Source organism: Salmo trutta, chromosome 28 (genome assembly GCF_901001165.1).
Source record: "Salmo trutta chromosome 28, fSalTru1.1, whole genome shotgun sequence".
Taxonomy (NCBI): Eukaryota; Metazoa; Chordata; class Actinopteri; order Salmoniformes; family Salmonidae; genus Salmo; species Salmo trutta.
In genome coordinates, this window is record NC_042984.1 from 30,104,924 (window position 1) to 30,128,332 (window position 23,409).

At 43.3% G+C, this 23,409-nt stretch overlaps 3 protein-coding genes across 4 annotated transcripts in view; all 3 read left to right on the plus strand.

The window, feature by feature from the left end:
* The window catches only part of LOC115165979 (collagen alpha-1(XX) chain), a 36,147-nt gene extending 35,046 nt beyond the window's left edge, over positions 1 to 1,101 (plus strand). For both annotated transcript variants that reach the window (XM_029719555.1, XM_029719556.1), the window contains one exon: positions 86 to 1,101. In XM_029719555.1, the coding sequence (XP_029575415.1) occupies positions 86 to 114 (29 nt within the window). In that variant the 3' untranslated portion in view covers positions 115 to 1,101. The remainder of the gene's footprint in view (positions 1 to 85) is intronic.
* Positions 1,102 to 5,290: 4,189 nt separating this feature from the next.
* Positions 5,291 to 14,426, plus strand: LOC115165982 (dolichol-phosphate mannosyltransferase subunit 1-like). Its single transcript, XM_029719563.1, has 9 exons — positions 5,291 to 5,478; positions 6,411 to 6,510; positions 6,623 to 6,656; positions 6,755 to 6,831; positions 7,104 to 7,129; positions 7,293 to 7,388; positions 11,966 to 12,034; positions 13,719 to 13,833; positions 14,308 to 14,426. The coding sequence occupies exons 1-9, from the start codon at positions 5,348 to 5,350 to the stop codon at positions 14,410 to 14,412; spliced, it is 753 nt and encodes a 250-aa protein (XP_029575423.1). The 5' UTR covers positions 5,291 to 5,347; the 3' UTR covers positions 14,413 to 14,426.
* A 4,559-nt stretch (positions 14,427 to 18,985) lies between these two features.
* On the plus strand, positions 18,986 to 23,267 carry LOC115166368 (activity-dependent neuroprotector homeobox protein-like). The gene is made up of 5 exons (XM_029720281.1): positions 18,986 to 19,213; positions 21,380 to 21,495; positions 21,828 to 21,920; positions 22,057 to 23,120; positions 23,249 to 23,267. The coding sequence occupies exons 2-5, from the start codon at positions 21,388 to 21,390 to the stop codon at positions 23,265 to 23,267; spliced, it is 1,284 nt and encodes a 427-aa protein (XP_029576141.1). The 5' UTR covers positions 18,986 to 19,213; positions 21,380 to 21,387.
* Positions 23,268 to 23,409: the final 142 nt, after the last annotated feature.

A 23,409-nucleotide genomic window follows, 5' to 3' on the forward strand; every position in this document is an offset into this window, starting at 1 on the left:
ATATTTCCATATTGAAGATTTTACCATAAGTGCTTGGAGATATTACCATGCTATTTTAATGTTTTGACTGCATGTCATTTTCCAGAGGACCCATATTTTGGATACCAGCCTTGAACACACAGTGGAAGCCGAATTTTCTTGTGACATTGTGGTCCAGCTCCTGTCATCTCCTTCATTTTAAGTGGCCATAGAGCACTTGTGCCATTAGACCTGATGGACAGACTGGAGCTGACGAAGCACCACAGTGGAGCGTGTTTGGTGCATTGGAGCTCAGTGACTCAGAGACACATGCACCACTATTAAGGGGAAAAGGAAGTTGACGTGGTGCCTCTTCTTCACTTCTCCTTCTCATGAAACACAAATGTATCAAGTGTTTCCACTTACATAAAAACTGATGAAAAGTACATTTTTAAGTATTTGAATAGGTCTACCTGTTAATAAACTCTCTAACATATTGTAAAGGCCTATGTTTTAATGGAGGCTATGTAGTGGATATTTTGGTAGACAGTAGGCCTATTGTTATAGTTAACTGATGTATGTTACCACCTTCGCACTGAAAATGTTAAATCTGTTCCTTACTATGTCCATGTTTTTGTACTCATGCACTGTAACATATTACTTGTTAAGCATAAATTCAAATATGGTTACTATCTGTAGCTTTTTTTTTTACCTAAACTGCCTCAAAATGTTAATCCAAAGAGTTAATTTTGTAAAAAAAAAACTATTTTGTTTCAAACAAATGATATACTGTGAGAATGTCTTAATTATTGTATAGATATATACTGTATATGATAAATTGAATCTTGTTATTCTCATTTTACACTAACATGCAGATTTCCTGTATTACATTTTGTATGTTGTCTCACAGGAAAGCCCTGTTTACAATTCCTGCTTCATGTGTAAACGGCCATTGGCAGTTGTAATGTTGCCATGTGTTCTTGAAAATATTTTATGTTTTACTTTTTTTCTACTCCGAAGTGTGTGTGTGTGTGTGTGTGTGTGTGTGGCATTAGACCAGCTTTTACATAAATATGGTAGTCTAAATACTTAAACTGCAGGAAGCCAATTGAGAGTAATAAAATCAGGACCTAAAAAAGTCAATTTGCCTGAACTCTTTTTTTCTTAATCCCTAAAGAGTGGACCACTTTTGACTTTAATTAGAAAATGATTATGTACTGCAAGACAATGAAAGATAGGCTACTGTTAATGTTGAATTGAATATTGGCGTGATCTGTATTACCCATTATAAACTGGATGGTTCAAGTTCTGAGTGCTGATTGGCTGACATACCACAGGTGTGACAAAACATTTATTTTTACTTCTGTTAATACGTTGGGAACCAGTTTATAATAGCAATAAGGCACCTCGGGGGTTTGTGGTATATGGCCAATATACCACGGCTAAGGGCTGTATTCAGGTACTCAGCGTTGCGTCTTTGAACAGCCGCTAGCCATGGTATATTTGCCATATACCACACCCCCTTGTGCCTTACTGCTTAAATATACCTCGTCAATGATATTTGATGCAAGAGCTCGGATGCAGAGTAGCCCACGTTTTACCAGCATGGAGAGGCCAGAGAAAGACAGACTAGTAAATTGGGCCAAGGAACCGAAGTTGGGTATTGGATGAAGGCCATCCGCGCGTGTTCTGCAAACAATACAGCAGATGAAGGCGCGGCATGAGCGTGGAGAACGGACAGAAGTGGTTATGGACAGCTAGGAACAATGAGAAGAGCCGAGTGTAGAGGGAAGTTGAGGAAGAATGGCGCCAAGTGGGCCTACAAACCGTACTCTGCTGTCTCTGATGGAAATTGAACCCTGACGAGAGTGGGGATGAATTACCTGCGGTGGCAGGTGTGGTGAAGACTGACCTCCAAGTCCGAGCCTCACCCCAATGGTCATGCAAAGTAGCGATGCGAGGGTTGACTCTAAACCCACAGTCACGGCAGGTTTAGGGTCACGAAATATTGTGTGTGGGTGGCGAGCGGGTTGAATAAAAATAAAACGATATCTTTAAAAAAATCCCTAAATGTATAATTATTGTGCAATTTATATCTATAGCCTACACTGAGTTTTTCATTCATTATTTTGTTGCAATTGTGGTGGGGATCATGATCCTGAGTTCCTTGAGTGCCCTGTAAGGGTGAAGGGGATTGAGGTGGCAAAAGTTAGAGCGGTCAATCAAATCTCCTATAGGGAGGCGATTAAAACGATTGAGAAAAGAAGTGATGCTAGTGAAGAGATATTAGTGGATACACCACAGGCTGCAGTAAATGTTCGCTTCCAGACAAAATATACCCTGTGTGTTAAAAAGGTGGATTTTGTTGCGTTCATTGCCACAGTTATAAACTGTACAGCACAAGTCTCAAAGAAGTCTAAGAAACTGGACATTATTGTGGCTGTGGCAGAAAAGATTTTGGCACTTCAGGATTTTAGATTAAGATTTACAAGGGGTACTGACGCCGGAAGATCCGCCCTCCCAGGTTCCCCTTGAGCCTGTGTAGTGATCAGATCTGTAAAAAACAAAATGTAACAGAAAAGCTGTTTGATTTATACATTTTTGGGTCATTTTTTGGTAGGTGTGGATGACTGGGGGTGATACACGCTGGGTGGAAACGTATGGTGGTGTTGCCGTTTGTAAAACCAGGTAAAGATCCCGGGCGGGCAGTTATAGGCCTATCGCACTGACATCCAACGTGTAAGTTGATGGAAAAGATGTTAGTGAGTAGGATGATGTATTTCTTGGAAGTTAGGGGTTTGATGAGAGTAGCACAGAGTGGCTTCAGGAGAGGGAGGTCTGGCATGGATGCCCTGGTGACAGTTAGTACAGAGATAGCCAAGGCCCTGACAATATAAGGTGATGACTGTTGTGTATTTTGACATTTGACATTGAGAAAGCTTATGATACCATGTGGAGGGAAGGGTTGTTGATCAAGCTGAGTTCATTCTGGAGACGTCTGTATAACTGGATCATGGACTTCCTGTTAGATCGAGTCATACGGGTGTGGGTGGGTCAGAATTGTCAATGCCGTTTGAAGTGAACAATGGTTCTCAGGGAAGTGTGGTTAGTCAGATGTTATTCACCCTGCTGATAAATAACATATTAGAAGACGTGGGTTTAGGATGTCTGTGTCCAAGTCCTGCTTTATGGTGTTTTCTAGGAGGAAGGTTGAAGATGTTAGGCTGAAAATATACAGTCAGGATATAGGTAGGGTGTCTGAGTTGAAGTATTTAGGTATGTGGTTTGATGAGAGGCTTACGTGGAAGAGACATGTTGAGTATATTGAAATTAAGTGTAGGAAGATGCTGAAGGGCAGTGGCAGGATATGATTGGGGGTCGGATAGACAAACACTGTTATATATGTACCAGACATTGATTTTAATTTAATTTAACCTTTATTTAACTAGGCAAGTCAGTTATGAACAAATTCTTATTTACAATGACGGCCTACCAAAAGACAAAAGGCCACCTGCGGGGACGGGGGATGGGATTCAAAATAAAAATATATGAATATAGGACAAAACACATCACGACAAGAGATACAACACTACATAAAGAGAGACCTAAAATGACAACATAGCAAGGCAGCAACACATGACAACACAGCATGGTAGAAACACAACATGACAACAACATGGTAGCAACACAACATGGTAGCAGCACAAAACATGGTACAAATATTATTGGGCAACAGCACAAAGGGCAAGAAGGTTGAGACAACAATACATCACGCAAAGCAGCCACAACTGTCAGTAAGAGTGTCCATGATTGAGTCTTTGAATAAAGAGATTTAGATGAAACTGTCCAGTTTGAGTGTTTGTTGCAGCTCGTTCTAGCTGCAGCGAACTGAAAAGAGGAGCAACCCAGGGATGTGATTAGGTCATCTTTGGATTATGTGTGCTTTGTATATGGATCGGCAGCCAAAACGGTACTACAGTGCATGGAAAGGATACAGTCAAGGGCCCTGAGACTGTGTGTGTAGTGCCTTCAGGACAACACCTGTTGAGGCATTGCAGGTAGATAGTGGGGAACTGCCACTGAGGATAAAGCGGGACAAACATTAGCATACTGGGTGAGGTAGAAAGGGAGTTCAGAAGGACATCCGAGCGAGGAGGGGTTAAGCAGAGGGCACACGGGTGGACAATCTGGCAGAAGGTGGTAGAATATGGACTGGGGGAGAGAGAGATTGCATTGGGGAACATTCGTCCGTGGCTGTTCCAAAACAAATGTAGGTGTGGTTGAAAGGATCCAGTCAGTGGAAGGGTGGGGGCAGGGGTGTGTATTCCAGATTTCAATGTTAGAGTATGTAAGCGGTTAACTGGTTATGTGTCAGTGTATGCGGCCGAGTTGATGGCCATGATTATAGGTTTGAGATGGGTGGAGGAGGTGAAACCACTCAGAGTGATGATCTGCTCTGATTCGGCTGCAGTGTCGAGTAGTGTGAAGACGGGCAGGTCAGATAGGGGAGACTTGTTTGTGGAGATGATAGTGCTGTTGGAGAGGATGGAGTGGTGTCAAACGTTTGTAGGGTTCCCGCCCATGTGGGTGTGAAGTGTAATGAGAAGGTCGATGTGGTGGCTAAGAGTGCAGTGAGGAGAGAGGGGGTAGATATTCAGGTCAACTGGGACGCAGGGAAGTCAAGTCCTTGAACCGGCCAAAAAGGCTCAGTCTTTGGCAAATGGAGTGGGATGCTGGTAGTAAGGGGAGGCAATGTTATTGCATGTCGATATCAGTGAGTAAAGGAAGAGGGGAGAGCATGGGATGTAAGCGAGAGGAAGTTGTGTGGAGTAGACTACGGTTTGGGCACACAGGTTTGAATGTCACGTTGTGGATGATAGGGAGACATGAAACAGGTCTGTGTGATGAGTGTTTAGCGGAGGAAACGGTGGACCATGTGTTCATATTTTGTGAATTGTATGACGTAGATGGGGAGAGATTGTGTGAAAGGGTTAGAGAGGCTGGATGGGGTTGGGGTTTGGGTGGTGTAGTGGGGGGAGGGAAGTGGTGTCTAGGGCTCTATTTCACTTTCTTAGAGGAACATGACTAATGAAGATCATTTCATGTAGTTAGGCTGTGACTGGCCTCACACTCCAGTACAGTAGGTGGTGATGTATGCACATTGAACGTTGGATGCGATCTGCCAACCCAATGCCGAAGAAGCAGAAGAAGAAGAAGAAGAAGAAGAAGAAGAAGAAGAAATCCCGTAGAGTCAAATATATTTATAACTACTGTATGTGGCGGCACCTAGTGGTATGTATAATATTAGGAACCAAATTTTGAAGAATTTGTTGCAGCGGTCAATATTTTACAACGCACCCGCATCCGGCTCAATAACATTCTAACCAACATGGCAAGCCGAAAAGGTTCACAGCAGAGCCGGGTCGGTGGTGATAAATACTCGGTGTTGTTGCCCACTTACAATGAACGAGAGAATCTACCGCTTATTGTGTGGCTATTGGTAAAATACTTCGGTGAAAGGTAGATCATTTCAGGTTATGTTGTCCAGAGTGTGTGACAAGATGTCAGTGATGAGCTGTCACTAAAATCAGATTTTCCAAGAGGGAACAGCCCTCATTGGGATAGTCAATGGCTTACTTTTGCAATCTGTTGCGGGTGAGTATAATTTGTGGAACATTCCAACAGGAATCTGTTCCAAAAACTTCTAAAGTATAAGGTTGCCAACAAACAACGCATCCAAAGTAGCATGATCAATTCACCTAGCTAATTAGTTGCCAAATACGCATCAACTCACCGCGTAGCTTATTCCCTAATGTTTGTCCATAGGCTACCAGAGTGAGAACAGACATTTTTCGGGAATAAACGTGGTGAGTGAAAAACGTAATTAAATAGCCCATTCCCTACCCGGTATCTTATTCTGCCGCTATACAACTTTGTACATACTAAGTTGTTGGAACGTTCCACAAATTATACCCACCCATCTTTTGCTGTGATTACCAGCCGCACATTGATTATTTCAGCTAATGACATACCCTCTGATTTGTGTGTGTGTGTGTGTGTGTGTGTGTGTGTGTGTGTGTGTGTGTGTGTGTGTGTGTGTGTGGAATATGACTTATATAAATACCTCTATGAGCTTATTACAGCTGTCTTACCTCTGCGGTCTTCATAACAACACAAGGCAGTTGTGAGTGGGCCAAGCAATGATGTAAACATGCAACATTGTACTCCATAGACATCATAGACTGCAATAACATTTTGCAGGTTGTACCTTTATAAGAATATAGCATATAACTAACAAAATTTGAACAGATATTGCATATTTGAAAGACTGACTGAAATTCAAGCTGTAACTGGAACTATGATGGAGCTCATTGTAAAGTCCTTGTTTTCATCCAATGTCAGATTAGCATTTGTTGTGTGATGGTTTGAAACGTCTTTTTACTTATTCACAGTGGATACGACTACGAGATTATTGTCATTGATGATGGAAGTCCAGATGGGACACTTGAGGTGGCAGAACAACTGCAGAAGATATACGGAGAGGACAAGATAGTAAGTGAATTTAATAGATGAGTTGTTATTTTTGTACATACTTTAGCATTCACGTTCCTGCTGGCATAGCAAGACACTCATTCACTCTCTGCTCTTTGTGGTTATTTTTCAGCTCCTTCGACCAAGAGCAAAGAAACTAGGGTTAGGTAAGTGTCACATACTCATTCATCGGCGTGAACACCGTGTTATTGAACACTATCTCAGGTACACATGTCAGGTAATGTCCTTTTAATTCTGCATTCAGGAACTGCCTACATCCATGGCATTAAACATGCCAGAGGGAACTATGTCTTCATAATGGATGCAGACCTCTCCCATCATGTGAGTGGATCTCCTGTATATCTGGACAATACAGTATCAGAGAAGCAGGTTGGGATGATGGCACCGGACCCTGTACATACAATAATAACAATTTAAAAATGTTTCCAAGAACAGGCTATTTTCTAGTCCCTTTTTCTAATCAGGAGGTTACTTGTGGTGTTACATTGCTTGGTTGGATATTTGTATCAAAATGCTTCATTGCCAGGATAATCTTTTATGGAATCCTTTGAATGCTTACATCCTAAAATACATAATTTTATCTTTCCTTGCAGCCTAAATTTATTCCAGAATTCATAAAGTAAGTCTATCTATTTTAATTCATCGCAAAATGTGAATGTGTATATTTTTGGGGAAAATGTAGAACATAGAATTCTGAATATAGTATGTCTGCTAGCAATCTACATCTCTACCATATGATCGTCTGTTACCAAGTATCTGATGTGAATGTGTTTGTCTCCAAGGAAACAGAGAGAAGGCGGGTATGACCTTGTGTCAGGCACCCGATACAGAGGAGATGGGGGCGTATACGGATGGGACCTGCGCAGGAAACTCATCAGGTGACTGCAGGGGCACACTCCCGTCTGCTACATCTACACTACCATTCAAAAGTTTGGGGTCGCTTAGAAATGTCCTTGTTTTTGAAAGAAAATATACTTTTTTGTCCATTTTGTTGTAAATGACTTTTGTAGCTGGAAATGGCAGATTTTTAATGGAATATCTACATGGGCGTACAGAGGCCCATTATCAGCAACCATCACTCCTGTGTTCCAATGGCACGTTGTGTTAGCTAATCCAAGTTTATAATTTTAAAGGCTAATTTATCATTAGAAAACCCTTTTACAGTTATGTTAGCACAGCTGAAAACTGTTGTGCTGATTTAAAGAAGCAATAAAACTGGCCTTCTTTAGACTAGTTGAGTATCTGGAACATCAGCATTTGTGGGTTCGATTACAGGCTCAAATGGCCAGAAACAAAGAACTTTCTTTTAAAACTCATCAGTCTATTCTTATTCTGAGAAATTAATGCTATTCCATGTGAGAAATTGCCAAGAAACCTAAGATCTCGTACAACGCTGTGTACTACTCCCTTCACAGAACAGCGCAAACTGGCTCTAACCAGAATAGAAAGAGGAGTGGGAGGCACAACTGAGCAAGAGGACAAGTACATTAGAGTGTCCAGTTTGAGAAACAGATGCCTTACAAGTCCTCAACTGGCAGCTTCATTAAATAGTACCCGCAAAACACCAGTCTCAACGTCAACAGTGAAGAGGCGACTCCGGGATGCTGGCCTATTAAGGAAGAGTTGCAAAGAAAAAGCCATATCTCAGACTGGCCGATAAAAAGAAAAGATTAAGATGGGCAAAAGAACCCAGACACTGGACAGAGGAACTCCGGCAAACAGGCAAAGCGTCAATACAGGGCTAAGATTGAATCGTACTACACCGGCTCCGACGCTCGTCTTATGTTGCAGGGCTTGCAAACTATTACAGACTACAAAGGGGAGCACAGCCGCGAGCTGCCCAGTGACACGAGCCTACCAGACGAGCTAAATCACTTCTATGCTCGCTTTGAGGCAAGCAACACTGAGGCATGCATGAGAGCATCAGCTGTTCCGGACGACTGTGTGATCACACTCTCCGTAGCCGATGTGAGTAAGATCTTTAAACAGGTAAACATTCACAAGGCTGAGGGGCCATTAGGATTACCAGTATGTGTGCTCCGGGCATGTGCTGACCAACTGGCAGGTGTCTTCACTGACATTTTCAACATGTCCCTGATTGAGTCTGTAATACCAACATGTTTCAAGCAGACCACCATAGTCCCTGTGCCCAAGAACACTAAGGCAACCTGCCTAAATGACTACAGACCCGTAGCACTCACGTCCACACCCATGTGGACCAAGTGCTTTGAAAGGCTGGTAATGGCTCACATCAACATCCCAGAAACCCTAGACACACTCCAATTTGCATACCGCACCAACAGATCCACAAGTGATGCAATCTCTGTTGCAGTCCACACTGTCCTTTCCCACCTGGACAAAAGGAACACCTATGTGAGAATGCTATTCATTGACTACAGCTCAGCGTTCAACACCACAGTACCCTCAAAGCTCATCACTAAGCTAAGGATCCTGGGACTAAACACCTCCCTCTGCAACTGGATCCTGGACTTACTGACGGGATGCCCCCAGGTGGTGAGGGTAGGTAGCAACACATCTGCCACGCTGATCCTCAACACTGGAGCCCCTCAGGGGTGCGGGCTCAGTCCCCTCCTGTACTCCCTGTTCACCCACAACGGCGTGGCCAGGCACGACTCCAACACCATCATTAAGTTTGCAGACGACACAACAGTGTTAGGCCTGATCACTGACGACGACGAGACAGCCTATAGGAAGGAGGTCAGAGACCTGCCCGGGTGGTGCCGGAATAACAACCTATCCCTCAACGTAGCCAAGACTAAGGAGATGATTGTGGACTACAGGAAAAGGAGGACCAAGCACGCCCCCATTCTCATCAACGGGGCTGTAATGGAATAGGTTGAGATCTTTAAGTTCCTTGGTGTCCACATCACCAACAAACTAGAATGGTCCAAACATACCAAGACAGTCATGAAGAGGGCACGACAAAGTCTATTCCCCCGCAGGAAACTAAACACATTTGGCATGGGTCCTCAGATTCTCAAAAGGATCTACAGCTGCAACATTGAGAGCATCCTGACGGGTTGCATCACTGCCTGGTATGGCAACTGCTCGGCCTCCGACTGCAAGGCACTACAGAGGGTAGTGTGTAGGGCCCAGTACATCACTGTGGCTTAGCTGCCTGCCATCCAGGACCTCTACACCAGGCGGTGTCAGAGGAAGGCCCTGAAAATGATCAAAGTCCCAAGCCACCCTAGTCATAGACTGTTCTCTCTACTGCCGCATGGAAAGCGGTACCGGAGTGCCAAGTCTAGGACCAAAAGGCTTCTCAACAGTTTTTACCCCTAAGCCATAAGACTCCTGAACAGGTAACCAAATGGCTACCCGGACTATTTGCTTTGTGTGCCCCCCAACCCATCTTTTACGCTGCTGCTACTCTCTGTTTATCATATATGCATAGTCACTTTAACTATACATTCATGTACATACTACCTCAATTAGCCCGACCAACCGGTGCCCCCCACATTGGCTACCCGGACTAACTGCATTGTGTCCCACCACCCGCCAACCCCTCTTTTACGCTATTGCTACTCTCTGTTTATCATATATGCATAGTCACTAACAATATCTACATGAACATACTACCTCAATCAGTTCTACTAACCGGTGCCTGTATATAGCCTCGCTACTGTATATAGTCTCGCTACTGTTATTTTTCACTCTTTTTTTTACTGTTGTTTTTATTTCTTTACTTATCTATTGTTCACCTAGTACCTTTTTTAACTTAGAAATTGCACTGTTGGTTAGAGCCTGTAAGTAAGCATTTCACTGTAAGGTCTACTACACCTGTTGTATTCGGCGCATGTGACAAGTAAACTTTGATTTGATAATCAAACCCACAAATGCTGATGCTCCAGATACTCAACCAGTCTAAAGAGGGCCAGATATTTTGTTTCTTTAATCAGCACAACAGTTTTAAGCTGTGCTAACAGAATTGCAAAATGGTTTTCGAATGATAAATTAGCATTTTAAAATGATAAACTTGGATTAGCTAACACAACGTGCCATTGGAACACAGGAGTGATGGTTGCTGATAATGGGCCTCTGTACACCTATGTAGATATTCCATTCAGCCGTTTCCAGCTGCTATAGTCATTTACAACATTAACAATGTCTACAGTCGTGGCCAAAAGTTTTGAGAATGACAAAAATATTAATGTCCGCAAAGTCTGCTGCTTCAGTGTCTTTAGATATTTTTGTCAGATGTTACTATGGAATACTGAAGTATAATTACAAGCATTTCATAAGTGTCATAGGCCTTTATTGACAATTACATGAAGTTGATGCAAAGAGTCAATATTTGCAGTGTTGACCTTTCTTTTTCAAGACCTCTGCAATCCGCCCTGGCATGCTGTCGATTAACTTCTGGGCCACATCCTGACTGATGGCAGCCCATTCTTGTATAATCAATGCTTGGAGGTTGTCAGAATTTGTGGGGTTTTGTTTGTCTACCCGCCTCTTGAGGATTGACCACAAGATCTCAATGGGATTAAGGTCTGGGGAGTTTCCTGGCCATGGACCCAAAATATCGATGTTTTGTTCCCCGAGCCACTTAGTTATCACTTTTGCCTTATGGCAAGGTGCTCCATCATGCTGGAAAAGGCATTGTTCGTCACCAAACTGTTCCTGGATGGTTGGGAGAAGTTGCTCTCGGAGGATGTGTTGGTACCATTCTTTATTCATGGCTGTGATCTTAGGCAAAATTGTGAGTGAGCCCACTCCCTTGGCTGAGAAGCAACTCCACACATGAATGGTCTCAGGATGCTTTACTGTTGGCATGACACAGGACTGATGGTAGCGCTCACCTTGTCTTCTCTGGACAAGCTTTTTTCCGGATGCCCCAAACAATCGGAAAGGGGGTTCATCAGAGAAAAGGACTTTACCCCAGTCCTCAGCAGTCCAATTCCTGTAGCTTTTGCAGAATATCAGTCTGTCCCTGATGTTTTTCCTGGAGAGAAGTGGCTTCTTTGCTGCCCTTCTTGACACCAGGCCCACCAGGTGCACTCACACCTGCCTGCTGCCATTCCTGAGCAAGCTCTGTACTGGTGTCAGGTCTGTACTTTTGTGGCAGGGCTGGAATGCAGTGGAAAGGTTTTTGGGGGATTCAGTTAATTTGCATGGCAAGGAGGGACTTTGCAATTAATTGCAATTCATCTGATCACTCTTCATAACATTCTGGAGTATATGCAAATTGCCATCATACAAACTGAGGCAGCAGACTTTGTGAAAATTTATATTTGTGTCATTCTCAAAACGTTTGGCCACGACTGTACACTGTATTTCTGATCAATTTGATATTATTTTAATGGACAAAAAATGTGCTTTTCTTTGAAAAACAAGGACATTAGTCGTGTAGGTTGTTGGCTGTCAGTTATTCTGCTTATACAGAAGGCAAGTATTAAACTCTCATCTGTGTGTGTCCCTCCCTCTCTAACAGTCGGGGAGCGAACTATGTAACACAGGTTCTGCTGAGACCTGGGGCATCAGACCTGACTGGCAGCTTCAGGTAAGGGGCTAAATGTAAATAGGTGTGAAGAACAGCAGGCACAGTAATCACACTGACAGTTGAAGTCGGAAGTTTACATACACTTAGGTTGAAGTCATTAAAACTCGTTTTTCAACCACTCCACAAATTTCTTGTTAACAAACTATAGTTTTGGCAAGTCGGTTAGGACATCTACTTAGTGCATGACACAAGTAATTTTTCCAACAATTGTTTACAGACAGATTATTTCACTTATAAGTCAATGTATCACAATACCAGTGGGTCAGAAGTTTACATACACTAAGTTGACTGTGCTTTTAAACAGCTTGGAAAACCCCAGAAAATGATGTTATGGCTTTAGAAGCTTCTGATAGGCTAATTGACATAGTTTGAGTCAAATGGAGGTGTACCTGTAGATGTATTTCAAGGCCTACCTTCAAACTCAGTGCCACTTTGCTTGACATCATGGGGAAATCAGCCATGACCTCAGAAAAACTGTTAGACCTCCACAAGTCTTGTTCATCCTTGGGAGCAATTTCCAAATGCCTGAAGGTACCACATTCATCTGTACAAACAATAGTAAGCAAGTATAAACACCATGGGACCACGCAGCCGTCTTACCGCTCAGGAAGGAGACGCGTTCTGTCTCCTAGAGATGAACGTACTTTGGTGTGAAAAGTGCAAACCAATCCCACAACAACAGCAAAGGACCTTGTGAAGATGCTGGAGGAAACAGGTACAAAAGTATCTATATCCACAGTGAAACGAGTCCTATATCGACATAACCTGAAAGGCCGCTCAGCAAGGAAGAAGCCACTGCTCCAAAACCGCCATAAAAAAGCCAGACTATGGTTTGAAACTGCACATGGGGACAAAGATCGTAGGGGGAGGCTTCCAAGCCGAAGACCACCATCCCAACCGTGAAGCACGGGGGTGGCAGCATCATGTTGTGGGGGTGCTTTGCTGCAGGAGGGACTGGTGCACCTCACATAATAGTTGGCATCATGAGGAGTGAAAATGATGTGGATATATTGAAGCAACATCTCAAGACATCAGTCAGGAAGTTTAAGCTTGGTCGCAAATGAGTCTTCCAAATGGACAATGACCCCAAGCATACTTCCAAAGTTGTGGCAAAATGGCTTAAGGGAAATAAAGTCAAGGTATTGGAGTGGCCATCACAAAGCCCTGACCTCAATCCTATAGAAAATTTGTGGGCAGAACTGAAAAAAACGTGTGCAAGCAAGGAGGCCTACAAACCTGACTCCGTTACACCAGCTTTGTCAGGAGGAATGGGCCAAAATTCACCCAACTTATTGTGGGAAGCTTGTGGAAGGCTACCCAAAACGTTTGACCCAAGTTAAACAATTTAAAGGCAATGCTACCAAATACTAATTGAGTGAATGTAAACTTCTGACCCACTGGGAATGTGATGAGAGAAATAAAAGCTGATATAAATCATTCTCTCTACTATTATTCTGACATTCCACATTCTTAAAATAAAGTGGTGCTCCTGACTGACCTAAGACAGGGAATTTTTACTATGATTAAATGTCAGGAATTGTGAAAAACTGAGTTTAAATGTATTTGGCCAAGGTGTATGTAAATGTCTGACTTCAACTGTACTTACATACTGGTACATCTTCCTTTATCAGTGTGCCAGTTTGTGTTATCTCACTGTTTTGTTTTTTATGCATGGTGTTCTCAGGCTTTACAAGAAGGAGGTACTGGAGAGTCTGGTGGAGAGGTGTGTGTCCAAAGGCTACGTCTTTCAGATGGAGATGATTGTCCGTGCCAGACAGCTGAACTACACCATTGGAGAGGTGAGGCCTTTTAACCCTTTGTGTGTGTTTTTTGTGTTGTGTAATTTTGTTTAGTTTCTTAATCATGAGATGTTTTATTTGTTTTTACTGTCGAGGACCACATTTGGACACAGTGTTTTAATTAATACTTTTAAGGGCTATCCTCTGGGAATACATTATACATCTGTTGTATATGTTTTTACCCAAATAAATTAAGTTCTGTTTATCATGTCAATAGTTTGTATGTAGCTTAGTTAAAGAGACAGTTTTATCTACTTTTTGTGGATACCATTTTTATGTCTCTGCATGCAGTTTGAAGGAAGTTGCTATCTAGTGTACAGTTGCTAACTAGCGTTAGCGCAATGACTGGAACTACCTCTAACTTTCTACATACTGGAGGCAGATACATAAAAATGGTATCCTGAAGTTCATCTGACTCTTCATTGCCAAAATCCAATCTATCCCTTAAACTATATTTTTCCTTCTTCCAAACAGGTTCCAATTTCGTTTGTGGATCGTGTTTATGGGGAGTCTAAACTGGGAGGAAATGAAATAGTGTCGTTCCTGAAAGGACTGCTTACTCTCTTCGCGACAACATGATTTATGATGCTCTAGGTTTGGACTCAGCACTGCTTTTTAGTTTTTCATTCATGGCCTTTAGTGCAGTAATTAACCTACATCAAAATCATTGGCGTAGGATGCACCCCCACAGCCCACGCGAGGCGGGGGCCCCCAAGATTTAGGGAGCATCAAACCAACTTTTTTATTTTGGTTGGGGCACCCCTAAAACTCAGGGAGCCTCCCAGAAAGCAAATGAACACTTCATAAGCCCTGGCAAAATGTTTAGAATTACAGGAAATTTGCTTTAAAACTGCAACATTTTCTCTCACTCTCATGGCAAAATGTATAGAATAGCATAAGATTAGCTATAAAACTGCATATTTTTCTCTCAGCCCCATGGCAGAATGTGTAGAATTGAAGCAAATTTGCTTTAAAACAGCAACATTTTCTCTCAGGGGTGGGGGGGGGGGGGGGGGGGCTTGCTTGAACCGTGCATGGGAACCTCGCGAAATTGCACTATGTCACTGATAAAAATTAGAGTAGGGGAAATGGACAGACTATGCTCCTTTCTATGAGTAGTTGATTATTGACAAGTCAAAGCACAGAAAGTAATACATTAAAATATTCAATCTTCACTGCCTCTGCTTCAGATGGATCTCCAATCATACATAAAGATGTTGAAGCATCAAGCTTCTTCCTATGTATTATTGTAGATTGATTAACTGCTTTCTGTTCATTACTTTCACATTTTGGTGGGTTTACACTACCGGTCAAAAGTTTTAGAACACCTACTGATTCAAGGGTTTTTCTACATTTTCCTATATTTTTCGCTCAACCAGCTTCACGAGGAATGCTTTTCCAACAGCCTTGAAGGAATTCCCACATATGTTGAGCACTTGTTGGCTGCTTTTCCTTCATTCTGCGGTCCAACTCATCCCAAACCTTCTCAATTGGGTTGAGGTTGGGTGATTGTGTATGCCAGATCATCTCATGCAGCACTCTCCTTGGTCAAATAGTCCTTACACAGTCTGGAAGTATGTTGGGTCATTGTCCTGTTGAAAAACAAATGATAGTCCCATTAAGCGCAAACCAGATGGGATGGCATATCGCTGCAGAATGCTGTGGTAGCCATTCTGGTTTAGTGTGCCTTGAATTCTAAATAAATCACTGACAGTGACACCAGCAAAGCACCCCCACACCATCACACCTCCTCCATGCTTCACAGTGGGAAGCACACATGCGGAGGTCATCCATTCACATACTCTGCATCTCACAAAGACAAGGCGGTTGGAACCAAAAATCTCTCTTGGACTCATCAGACCAAAGGACAGATTTCCATCGGTCTAATGTCCATTGTTTGTGTTTTTTGGCCCAAGCAAGTTTATTCTTCTTATTGATGTCCTTTAGTAGGGGTTTCTTTGCAGCAATTTGACTATGAAGGCCTGATTTACGCAGTCTCCTCTGAACAGTTGATGTTGAGATGTGTCTGTTACTTGAACTCTGTGAAGCATTTATCTGGGCTGCAATCTGAGGTGCAGTTAACTCTAATGATCTTATCCTCTGCAGCAGAGGTCATTCTGGGTCTTCCTTTCCTGTGGCGGTCCTCATGAGAGCCAGTTTCATCATTGCGCTTGATGGTTTTTGCAGCTGCACTTGAAGAAACTTCAAAGTTCTTGAAATATTCCACATTGACTGACCTTAATGTCTTAAAGTAATGATGTACTGTCATTTCTCTTTGCTTATTTGAGCTGTTCTTGCTATAATATGGACTTGGTCTTTTACCAAATAGGGCTATCTTCTGTATACCAACCCTACCTTGTCACAACACAACTGATTGTCTCAAACGCATTAAGAAGCAAAGAAATTCCACAAATTAACGTTTAACAAGGCATACCTGTTAATTGAAATGCATTCCAGGTGACTACCTCATGAAGCTGGTTGGGAGAATGCCAAGCCTGTACAAAGCTGTCAAGGCAAAGGGCTACTTTGAAGAATCTCAAATATAAAATATATTTTGATTTGTTTAACACTTCTTTGGCTACTACATGATTCCATATGTGTTATTTCATACTTTTGATGTCTTTGCTATTATTCTACAATGTGGAAAATAGTAAAAATAAAGAATAACCCTTGAATGAGCAGGTGTGTCCAAACTTTTCACTGGTACTGTATATGTTTAAATATAAAATCATAATCACCAAAGTAGTGCACTGACCCTTTACTAGTCTTTAATTAGCAGACCGAGATAGCCATCTGTGGAGCCGTTGACAAATAAGTCTCCGGAAAAATATAACAGCACCCCCACCCCCAAACTACTTCCTTTTGGTCAAAGGGTATGAATACTTTCTGAAGTCAATGTAATTCCACTTTGATATTATGGGGTATTGTGTGTAGGCCAGTGACACAAAATCTCAATTTAATCAATTTTAAATTCAGGCTGTAACACAACAAAGTGTGGGAAAGGTAAAGGGGTGTGAATACTTTCTGAATGTAATGTATGTACATACAGCTGATAGACTTGAATGTACCCGACCACGGCTCTGCATAGCCTAGAGCAGTGGTCACCAACTGATCTCCATGGAATTCCTAGTCGATTACAAAACATTTCTGTTAAAACCCCAACGATAAAGCCTTGGTTCCTGTTTTGTATTGTTTTTTTTTGCACTGTTGGCAGTAGGTAGACTTGATTGAACAGCCCAAGTGCCAGGAAGGCAAAGTGTTCCCATTTTGAACCATTTCATGTGTCTGAAGGTAGAACTTCGCCTACCCAGCAAAGAGCAAATCAAGTGCAGTTATAGGCCTACCACTGGCCAATCACATAGCTCAGATCACTGTATCTACACAGTTTGCTCCATAGACTGAAAAATTAAGCCTCAAATGCACAGCAAAGTTGATGTGAGATTTCAAATTTTTTAAACAATGACTAGAGAGAGAGACTCGACCAATACAGCGAAGGGACAGTGTCGGTGATTCGGGTGAGAGGCAGCTTCACCGCTGCTCCCTCCCTTCCCTCAGACTGACCATCAGATGCAGGCCATCAGTCCAGAAATATAATTGCAAAATGGTCTGAAAAGAACAACATTGGAAGGGCAATTTAAGCATAGCCAATATGCATTGATTATGTATTGGGCCTATAGCCTACTGCACAAACCTCATTGCTTTGTAACTGTTTTTAATTGGTTAATATTGCATAGGCTTACGTTTTTTTAAGTCATGTTTGTAAAACAAATCTGAGCGTTAGGTCTCGGCTTGCATTTTGACTCAAAGTGGTCTCGCTTTGGATAAAAGCTTGATTTAGAAAAGGTTGGTGACCACTTGCCTGTAACATATTTATTTTACGCTAATAAGGTGAATTTATTGACATATAGAAGGCCTAGCCAGCATATAAAAACCTATTCATTAACCAGAAGAGCAACTTGGCTGATAAACATTTTTTTTGTCACTAAGGTCCAATTTGTTTTGTTTTACCTTTATTTAACTAGGCAAGTCGGTTAAGAACAAATTCTTATTTTCAATGATGGCCCAGTGGGTTAATTGCCTTGTTCAGGGGCAGAATGACAGATTTTGACCTTGTCAGCTCAGGGATTCAATCTTGCAACCTTTTGGTTACTAGTCTAATGCTCTAACCACTAGGCTACATGCCTCCCCAATGGGTCTAGGTCTGGTTGTCGTTGGGTCTGTTTGAGTCCGGGTCCCCCTTTTAAATTAATGATCGGGTCTGATTGTCCTCAGGTCCGTTCGGGTCCGAACCCGAGAATACCTCTACTTGGAAGACAATCCATGCACAGCAAGAAGCTGAGAGACCTCCAACGAGGTCATGTTATACTATCCATGTCATACTATCACCAATCAATTGAAATCCAGTATTCACATGAGGTCTCTCCATCCACCCCCACCCCAATCTCTCCAAGGGGCCCATGCTAAAATGGACAGAGAACAATATGCTCTCAGGCTTGGTAGCTGCCCAGTCTCTGAGGAAAGTAGTCCCGGTGAGTTAAGTGCCAGCATAGAACAGCGCCACCTACTGTTCTCATAGCACTCTGACATTGGGCAAGTGCAAAGGCACTGTGTTAGTACTGAGGCACTGTATACATCCGACCCTCTGCAGGGGAGGGCGCCAGTTGTAGCTAGTCCTAACGCATGCGTTCACGCTCAACTAGAGGGCGCCTCCTGTTGGTTCAATCTGGTAATTGCAGATCGAGCTTGTTTACCCCAATCCCCCAGGCATAGACTTTGACAGACGTTGAAGAACGACCGAGGCCAAAATCTGAGGCCTGTCTTGCACGGTAAGAGGTTAGATTTGATTACCACACAGTAATTTAGTTTTATAAATCTCGACTCATTTTGATATCACAATTAGCTTTTTATGCTAATCAAACATATGTCACTTCCGCCCTTTCAATTGCGCCATTTTGGATAGGGCAGTTTATAGTCTAGGATGGGTGTATTGTCTTTATAGGGAAGAGATGGGTATGCATTATTATCAGTAAACAGTCACAGAGTTTACCCAGTTTTGGATGAGGGGTAGCTACGTCGTAATATTTAAAACAACGCTACTTTATCTTTTCCTGCAATGAGCATTTTCGATGTTTATCTAGCTAAATTAGTTCCAGCGGCACTTCATCCCCGGCATCCGAGAAGGATACTCTGTGTCGGATAGTGAGAGGAGTCGAGCTCCCTCACGGTGTGGTGTGACCGCTTGGAGAGTAGACGGCAAGGCGGTTATTCCCGGCTGCTTATTTGGAGGAATAGGAGGGAACGTGAGTGCCCAACGATTTATCTCACCGTTTCTCGTAATTGAAATCATTTACACCAACGGGACCACCGTATTTCAAACCAGGTAAACTCGTCACTCCGCTTTCCATACAACATCGCTAGCTAGGAGGGTTAACTACGATGATGCGTTGCCGCTATTCGTTCTTTGCTATGGTCGGCGAACAATGTAGACTTAAGCTTTATGTCTTGATGATAACAAATTGAACAATATTACGTAGAGTGTTATGATGCCGTATATCATAAGTTGTCGGTGACATTGTACCACTTTTGCCCAGCTAAACTTGGGCACCGAGTAACGCTCAAAATCAGCACCTACTGAAGAGCTCATGCGGGGCTCCTTTCTAGTACTCTCATGTAGCAGCTGCTAGCTCGCTGTGTTTTACTTGCGCTTCCCTTTGTGGTGGGTGACTAGATACTGCGAGGAAGCAATCAGCTATCGTTCTGGTAACAGTATTACCAAGTCAGACGTTATTAAGGTGTAGAACCATGAGGTGTGATACACGTAGTAGCTAATCGTGTAAGAAATGTTTGTATCCTCTTTCATTGGTCGACCAGATAGCCATATACGATATTCATCATTGACTTCAATCAAAGCCATCATTTAGCCAAATTGAAGGAGGGAGACGATAGTTCGTAACCTCCTCTAACGTCACTCCTAGTTAATAGACACATTTGACCTTTATCAAATGTAATGGTATTTCCCCCCCACCCCATTATTTAAAATATAACTGAACCGGGGTGTTATAATCTAGCTGGTAGCTAACTGGTACGTTAGTCAGACTCATTCAGCAACTTGCCTACAGCGTGTGTGTATAGGTGACAAGGAGTTGTGATCTGCAGGTCGTACATTTGATTTTGAATGTGGAAACACAAGTGACGTCAGATGGCTAAGTAGTCTCACCTCACGTTATTCACCTCACAATTATCATAATGGCTATCTGATATAATGTTGCCAGCAACTTATATAAGGTGTCAACATGGTCTTCGGGGTTGGTTTTATGCTGGTACTCTATTGATTTAACCATATGTTCCCATGGTCCCTGTGTGAGGGCCATCAGGAGAAACAATGTGGTGGTCCTGATTTAACCTTAAGGTCATTTAGATAGGTGTTCTACTTAAATGCCAACTCCCTTCTTTTTGGTGTGTGTATGGTCATAGGTGACAATTTGCTAAAAGAGGATATGACTGATACAATCAACTTTTATTTTTGTAAACAATGTGAGTTTGGAGGATCTGATGGTGACCAGAGGGAATGTCGTCATTGATGCTTTGAGGACAGAACACACTTATAGATTTTAGGTAGTCTATATTTTACCCATTAGGCCTAATATAGACCATCTCCTTTTGTGCTATTCTCCTCTTCCTCTCCTCCTCTTCCTCTCACCTCAGCTGTAGAGAGTGGCTATTCTCTGCCAGCTACCCACCCAGCCCCCACTCCCCTCCCCCCAAAAATACACTGCAGACATATTGTAAATGTTGGGCTCTGCTGCTGACTCAATAGGAGGCGCCATTCCGTGATTGCAGAGAGGCTGCAAAAAGGGGGCAGGCAGAGCAATGGAAGCCTTACATAATGGAGGCAGAGCTGTCCTCTAGCGCCATCTACAAGCGATGGGAGAACGCATCAGAGGGAGTAAGCCTAGCCAGCAAGGGAGTCAGACAGACAGACAGCCAGGCAGACGGCATTCAGCTCAGCAGCACTGTACCATAGTTGCATCTTAAGGAACATACAACTAGAGCTATGACATCACTGGATAGGTGAAGAGTTTTTGGTCTCATGCTGCTTGTCACTAAAGCATCTTGTCCTATCTGACCTTTGACCTGAGTAGAGAATCCATTCTGCAGTGTTTTGATTGTTTAGCGTTGACTGGAATATATAACAAACCAATCAGTCCAGACAGACATAAAGATGGTGGTAGGATCATTATGGATAGACATGATGAGTAATGCCGCTGAGGAAAATGATTGATGGTTTTATGACGAAAGGTGACTAACAGACAGCTAGTTCTCTTGTAGCTTTTTTTCCCCCCCATAGGTGCACTAGTCACTCCAGTGATTATGTTAATGTAACTCTAGTGTAATTCTTTGGGACGTGTGTTTCGGTCACCCTGGGTAACACTAAGGTTTTTGTGTTGGGTCTGCGGAACTCTGCTCTCTACAACAATGCTTAGTACATATGTTGACCTACCTGACCTCACCTATTAGTCACACCTGTGTCCCTCCCTTCTCCAAGTGGCCAGCATGTTCCAGCTCCCGGTCAACAACCTGGGCAGCTTACGGAAAGCCAGAAGAAATGTCAAGCGGGTTCTGGGAGACATCGGCCTGGAGTTTTGTAAAGACCACATTGAGGTGAGCAGCACATGGCGTTTACTATTATCTGTGAATGAGCCTCATGCCTTTGACCACACTGTTTTTTCAAACTTTAAGAAATAATAGCTCATTCATGAATAGCTCATGAAACAATCAGTCATTGTTTCAGCCATCAACACAGGAGTTGTCAAATGTCTCCCGTTTATGATGTCCATCACTTTGTCAGTTTGTTATATTAAGCCCAGTCCACAACCATAATAACTTTCCCAAAGGCTGAGGCCTTTAAAACCCCTCCTAGCAAATCACCTCTATCTGACTTGGTTTTTATTGATGTATATATTAATTGTGATTATGTCATTCTCTCTCCTTAGGACTACAAAGACTATGTCCCTAATGAGTTCTACATCAAGCACACCACCTGGGATGATGTGTGTATGTGGGATCCTTCACTGACCAAAGCCCAGGTGAGTGGCTCACTGGAACCCACTGTTCATTGTATTGTTATTGTGTCTGCTTATTTTCAATAAACAATGCATTTACATTTGATTAACATCAACAACTGACTTGCCACTGTCGTCTTATTTTCCCCTTGTCTCCCAGGACTACAGATCAAAGCCTTTCTGTTGTTCCGGCTGCCCCTTCTCTTCCAAGTTCTTCTCGGCGTACAAGAGCCACTTCCGCAATGTCCACAGCGAGGACTTTGAGAGCCGCATCTTGCTTAACTGCCCCTACTGCACCTACAATGGGAACAAGAAGACCCTGGAGACGCACATCAAGCTGTTCCACATGCCCAACAACGTGGTGCGACAGGGTCCCGGAGGCATGCAGGGGCTAAAGGATGGCATGCAGCTGGGCAAGAGGCCTGGAGAGAGCATCGAGCAGGCGGTGTACTACTGCAAGAAGTGCACCTACAGGGACCCGCTTTACAACGTGGTGCGCAAGCACATCTACAGAGAACACTTTCAGCATGTGGCCGCACCCTACCTGATTAAGCCTGAGGAAAAGACCACACCTAACGGTGCTGCAGCAGGTGCGGGCACAGGGAACACAGACAGCAGCAGCAACACCAATGTCAATGCTAACAGCAACACCATCCACTGCAAGCGCTGCCTCTTTGTGCTACGTACCTATGAGGCACTCGTGCAGCATGTTATTGAGGACCACGAGCGCATTGGTTACCAGGTGACTGCCATGATTGGTCACACAAACGTGGTGGTGCCACGGGTCAAGCCTGTCATCATGGTATCCCCCAAGCCAGGAGAAAAGACTGTCATTGGTGTAGGACCCAAAGGTCAGCTGGTGACCACCACTGTGGGGGGAGTCCGCTCCCTTCCCACCCAGCAGCTCAGCAGGATCGTCATCCCAAAGCCAGGCCTAAGCTCAACGGGACTCCTGTCTGGGTCTCACCTGAAGCAGGGGGCTTTTGGGTTAAAGAGTGGGACCACTCAGTCCTTCTCTATAGGTGGGCAGCAGGTGAGAATCACTCTACCTGGCAACGCACAGGTCTCTGTGCCCCAGCATTCGCAGGCTGCCAAACAGAACCTCCCTGGTGGCTTGCGGAGCCCCATAGTGGTGAGTTCCTCCTCGTCTACACTCAAGCCCACCCAAGGAAGAGGGGAGAGCATGGGATGTAAGCGAGAGGAAGTTGTGTGGAGTAGACTACGGTTTGGGCACACAGGTTTGAATGTCACGTTGTGGATGATAGGGAGACATGAAACAGGTCTGTGTGATGAGTGTTTAGCGGAGGAAACGGTGGACCATGTGTTCATATTTTGTGAATTGTATGACGTAGATGGGGAGAGATTGTGTGAAAGGGTTAGAGAGGCTGGATGGGGTTGGGGTTTGGGTGGTGTAGTGGGGGGAGGGAAGTGGTGTCTAGGGCTCTATTTCACTTTCTTAGAGGAACATGACTAATGAAGATCATTTCATGTAGTTAGGCTGTGACTGGCCTCA

Bases quoted from the DNA above. Each gene is read 5' to 3' on its own strand.
- LOC115165982 (XM_029719563.1), top strand. From the start codon at position 5,348: ATGGCAAGCCGAAAAGGTTCACAGCAGAGCCGGGTCGGTGGTGATAAA. The intron at 6,657-6,754 runs GTAAGTGTCACA...TTCTGCATTCAG, and splicing joins AGCAAAGAAACTAGGGTTAG to GAACTGCCTACATCCATGGC. The intron at 7,389-11,965 runs GTGACTGCAGGG...CCTCTCTAACAG, and splicing joins CTGCGCAGGAAACTCATCAG to TCGGGGAGCGAACTATGTAA.
- LOC115166368 (XM_029720281.1), top strand. From the start codon at position 21,388: ATGTTCCAGCTCCCGGTCAACAACCTGGGCAGCTTACGGAAAGCCAGA. The intron at 21,496-21,827 runs GTGAGCAGCACA...CTCTCTCCTTAG, and splicing joins TTTGTAAAGACCACATTGAG to GACTACAAAGACTATGTCCC. The intron at 21,921-22,056 runs GTGAGTGGCTCA...CTTGTCTCCCAG, and splicing joins CTTCACTGACCAAAGCCCAG to GACTACAGATCAAAGCCTTT.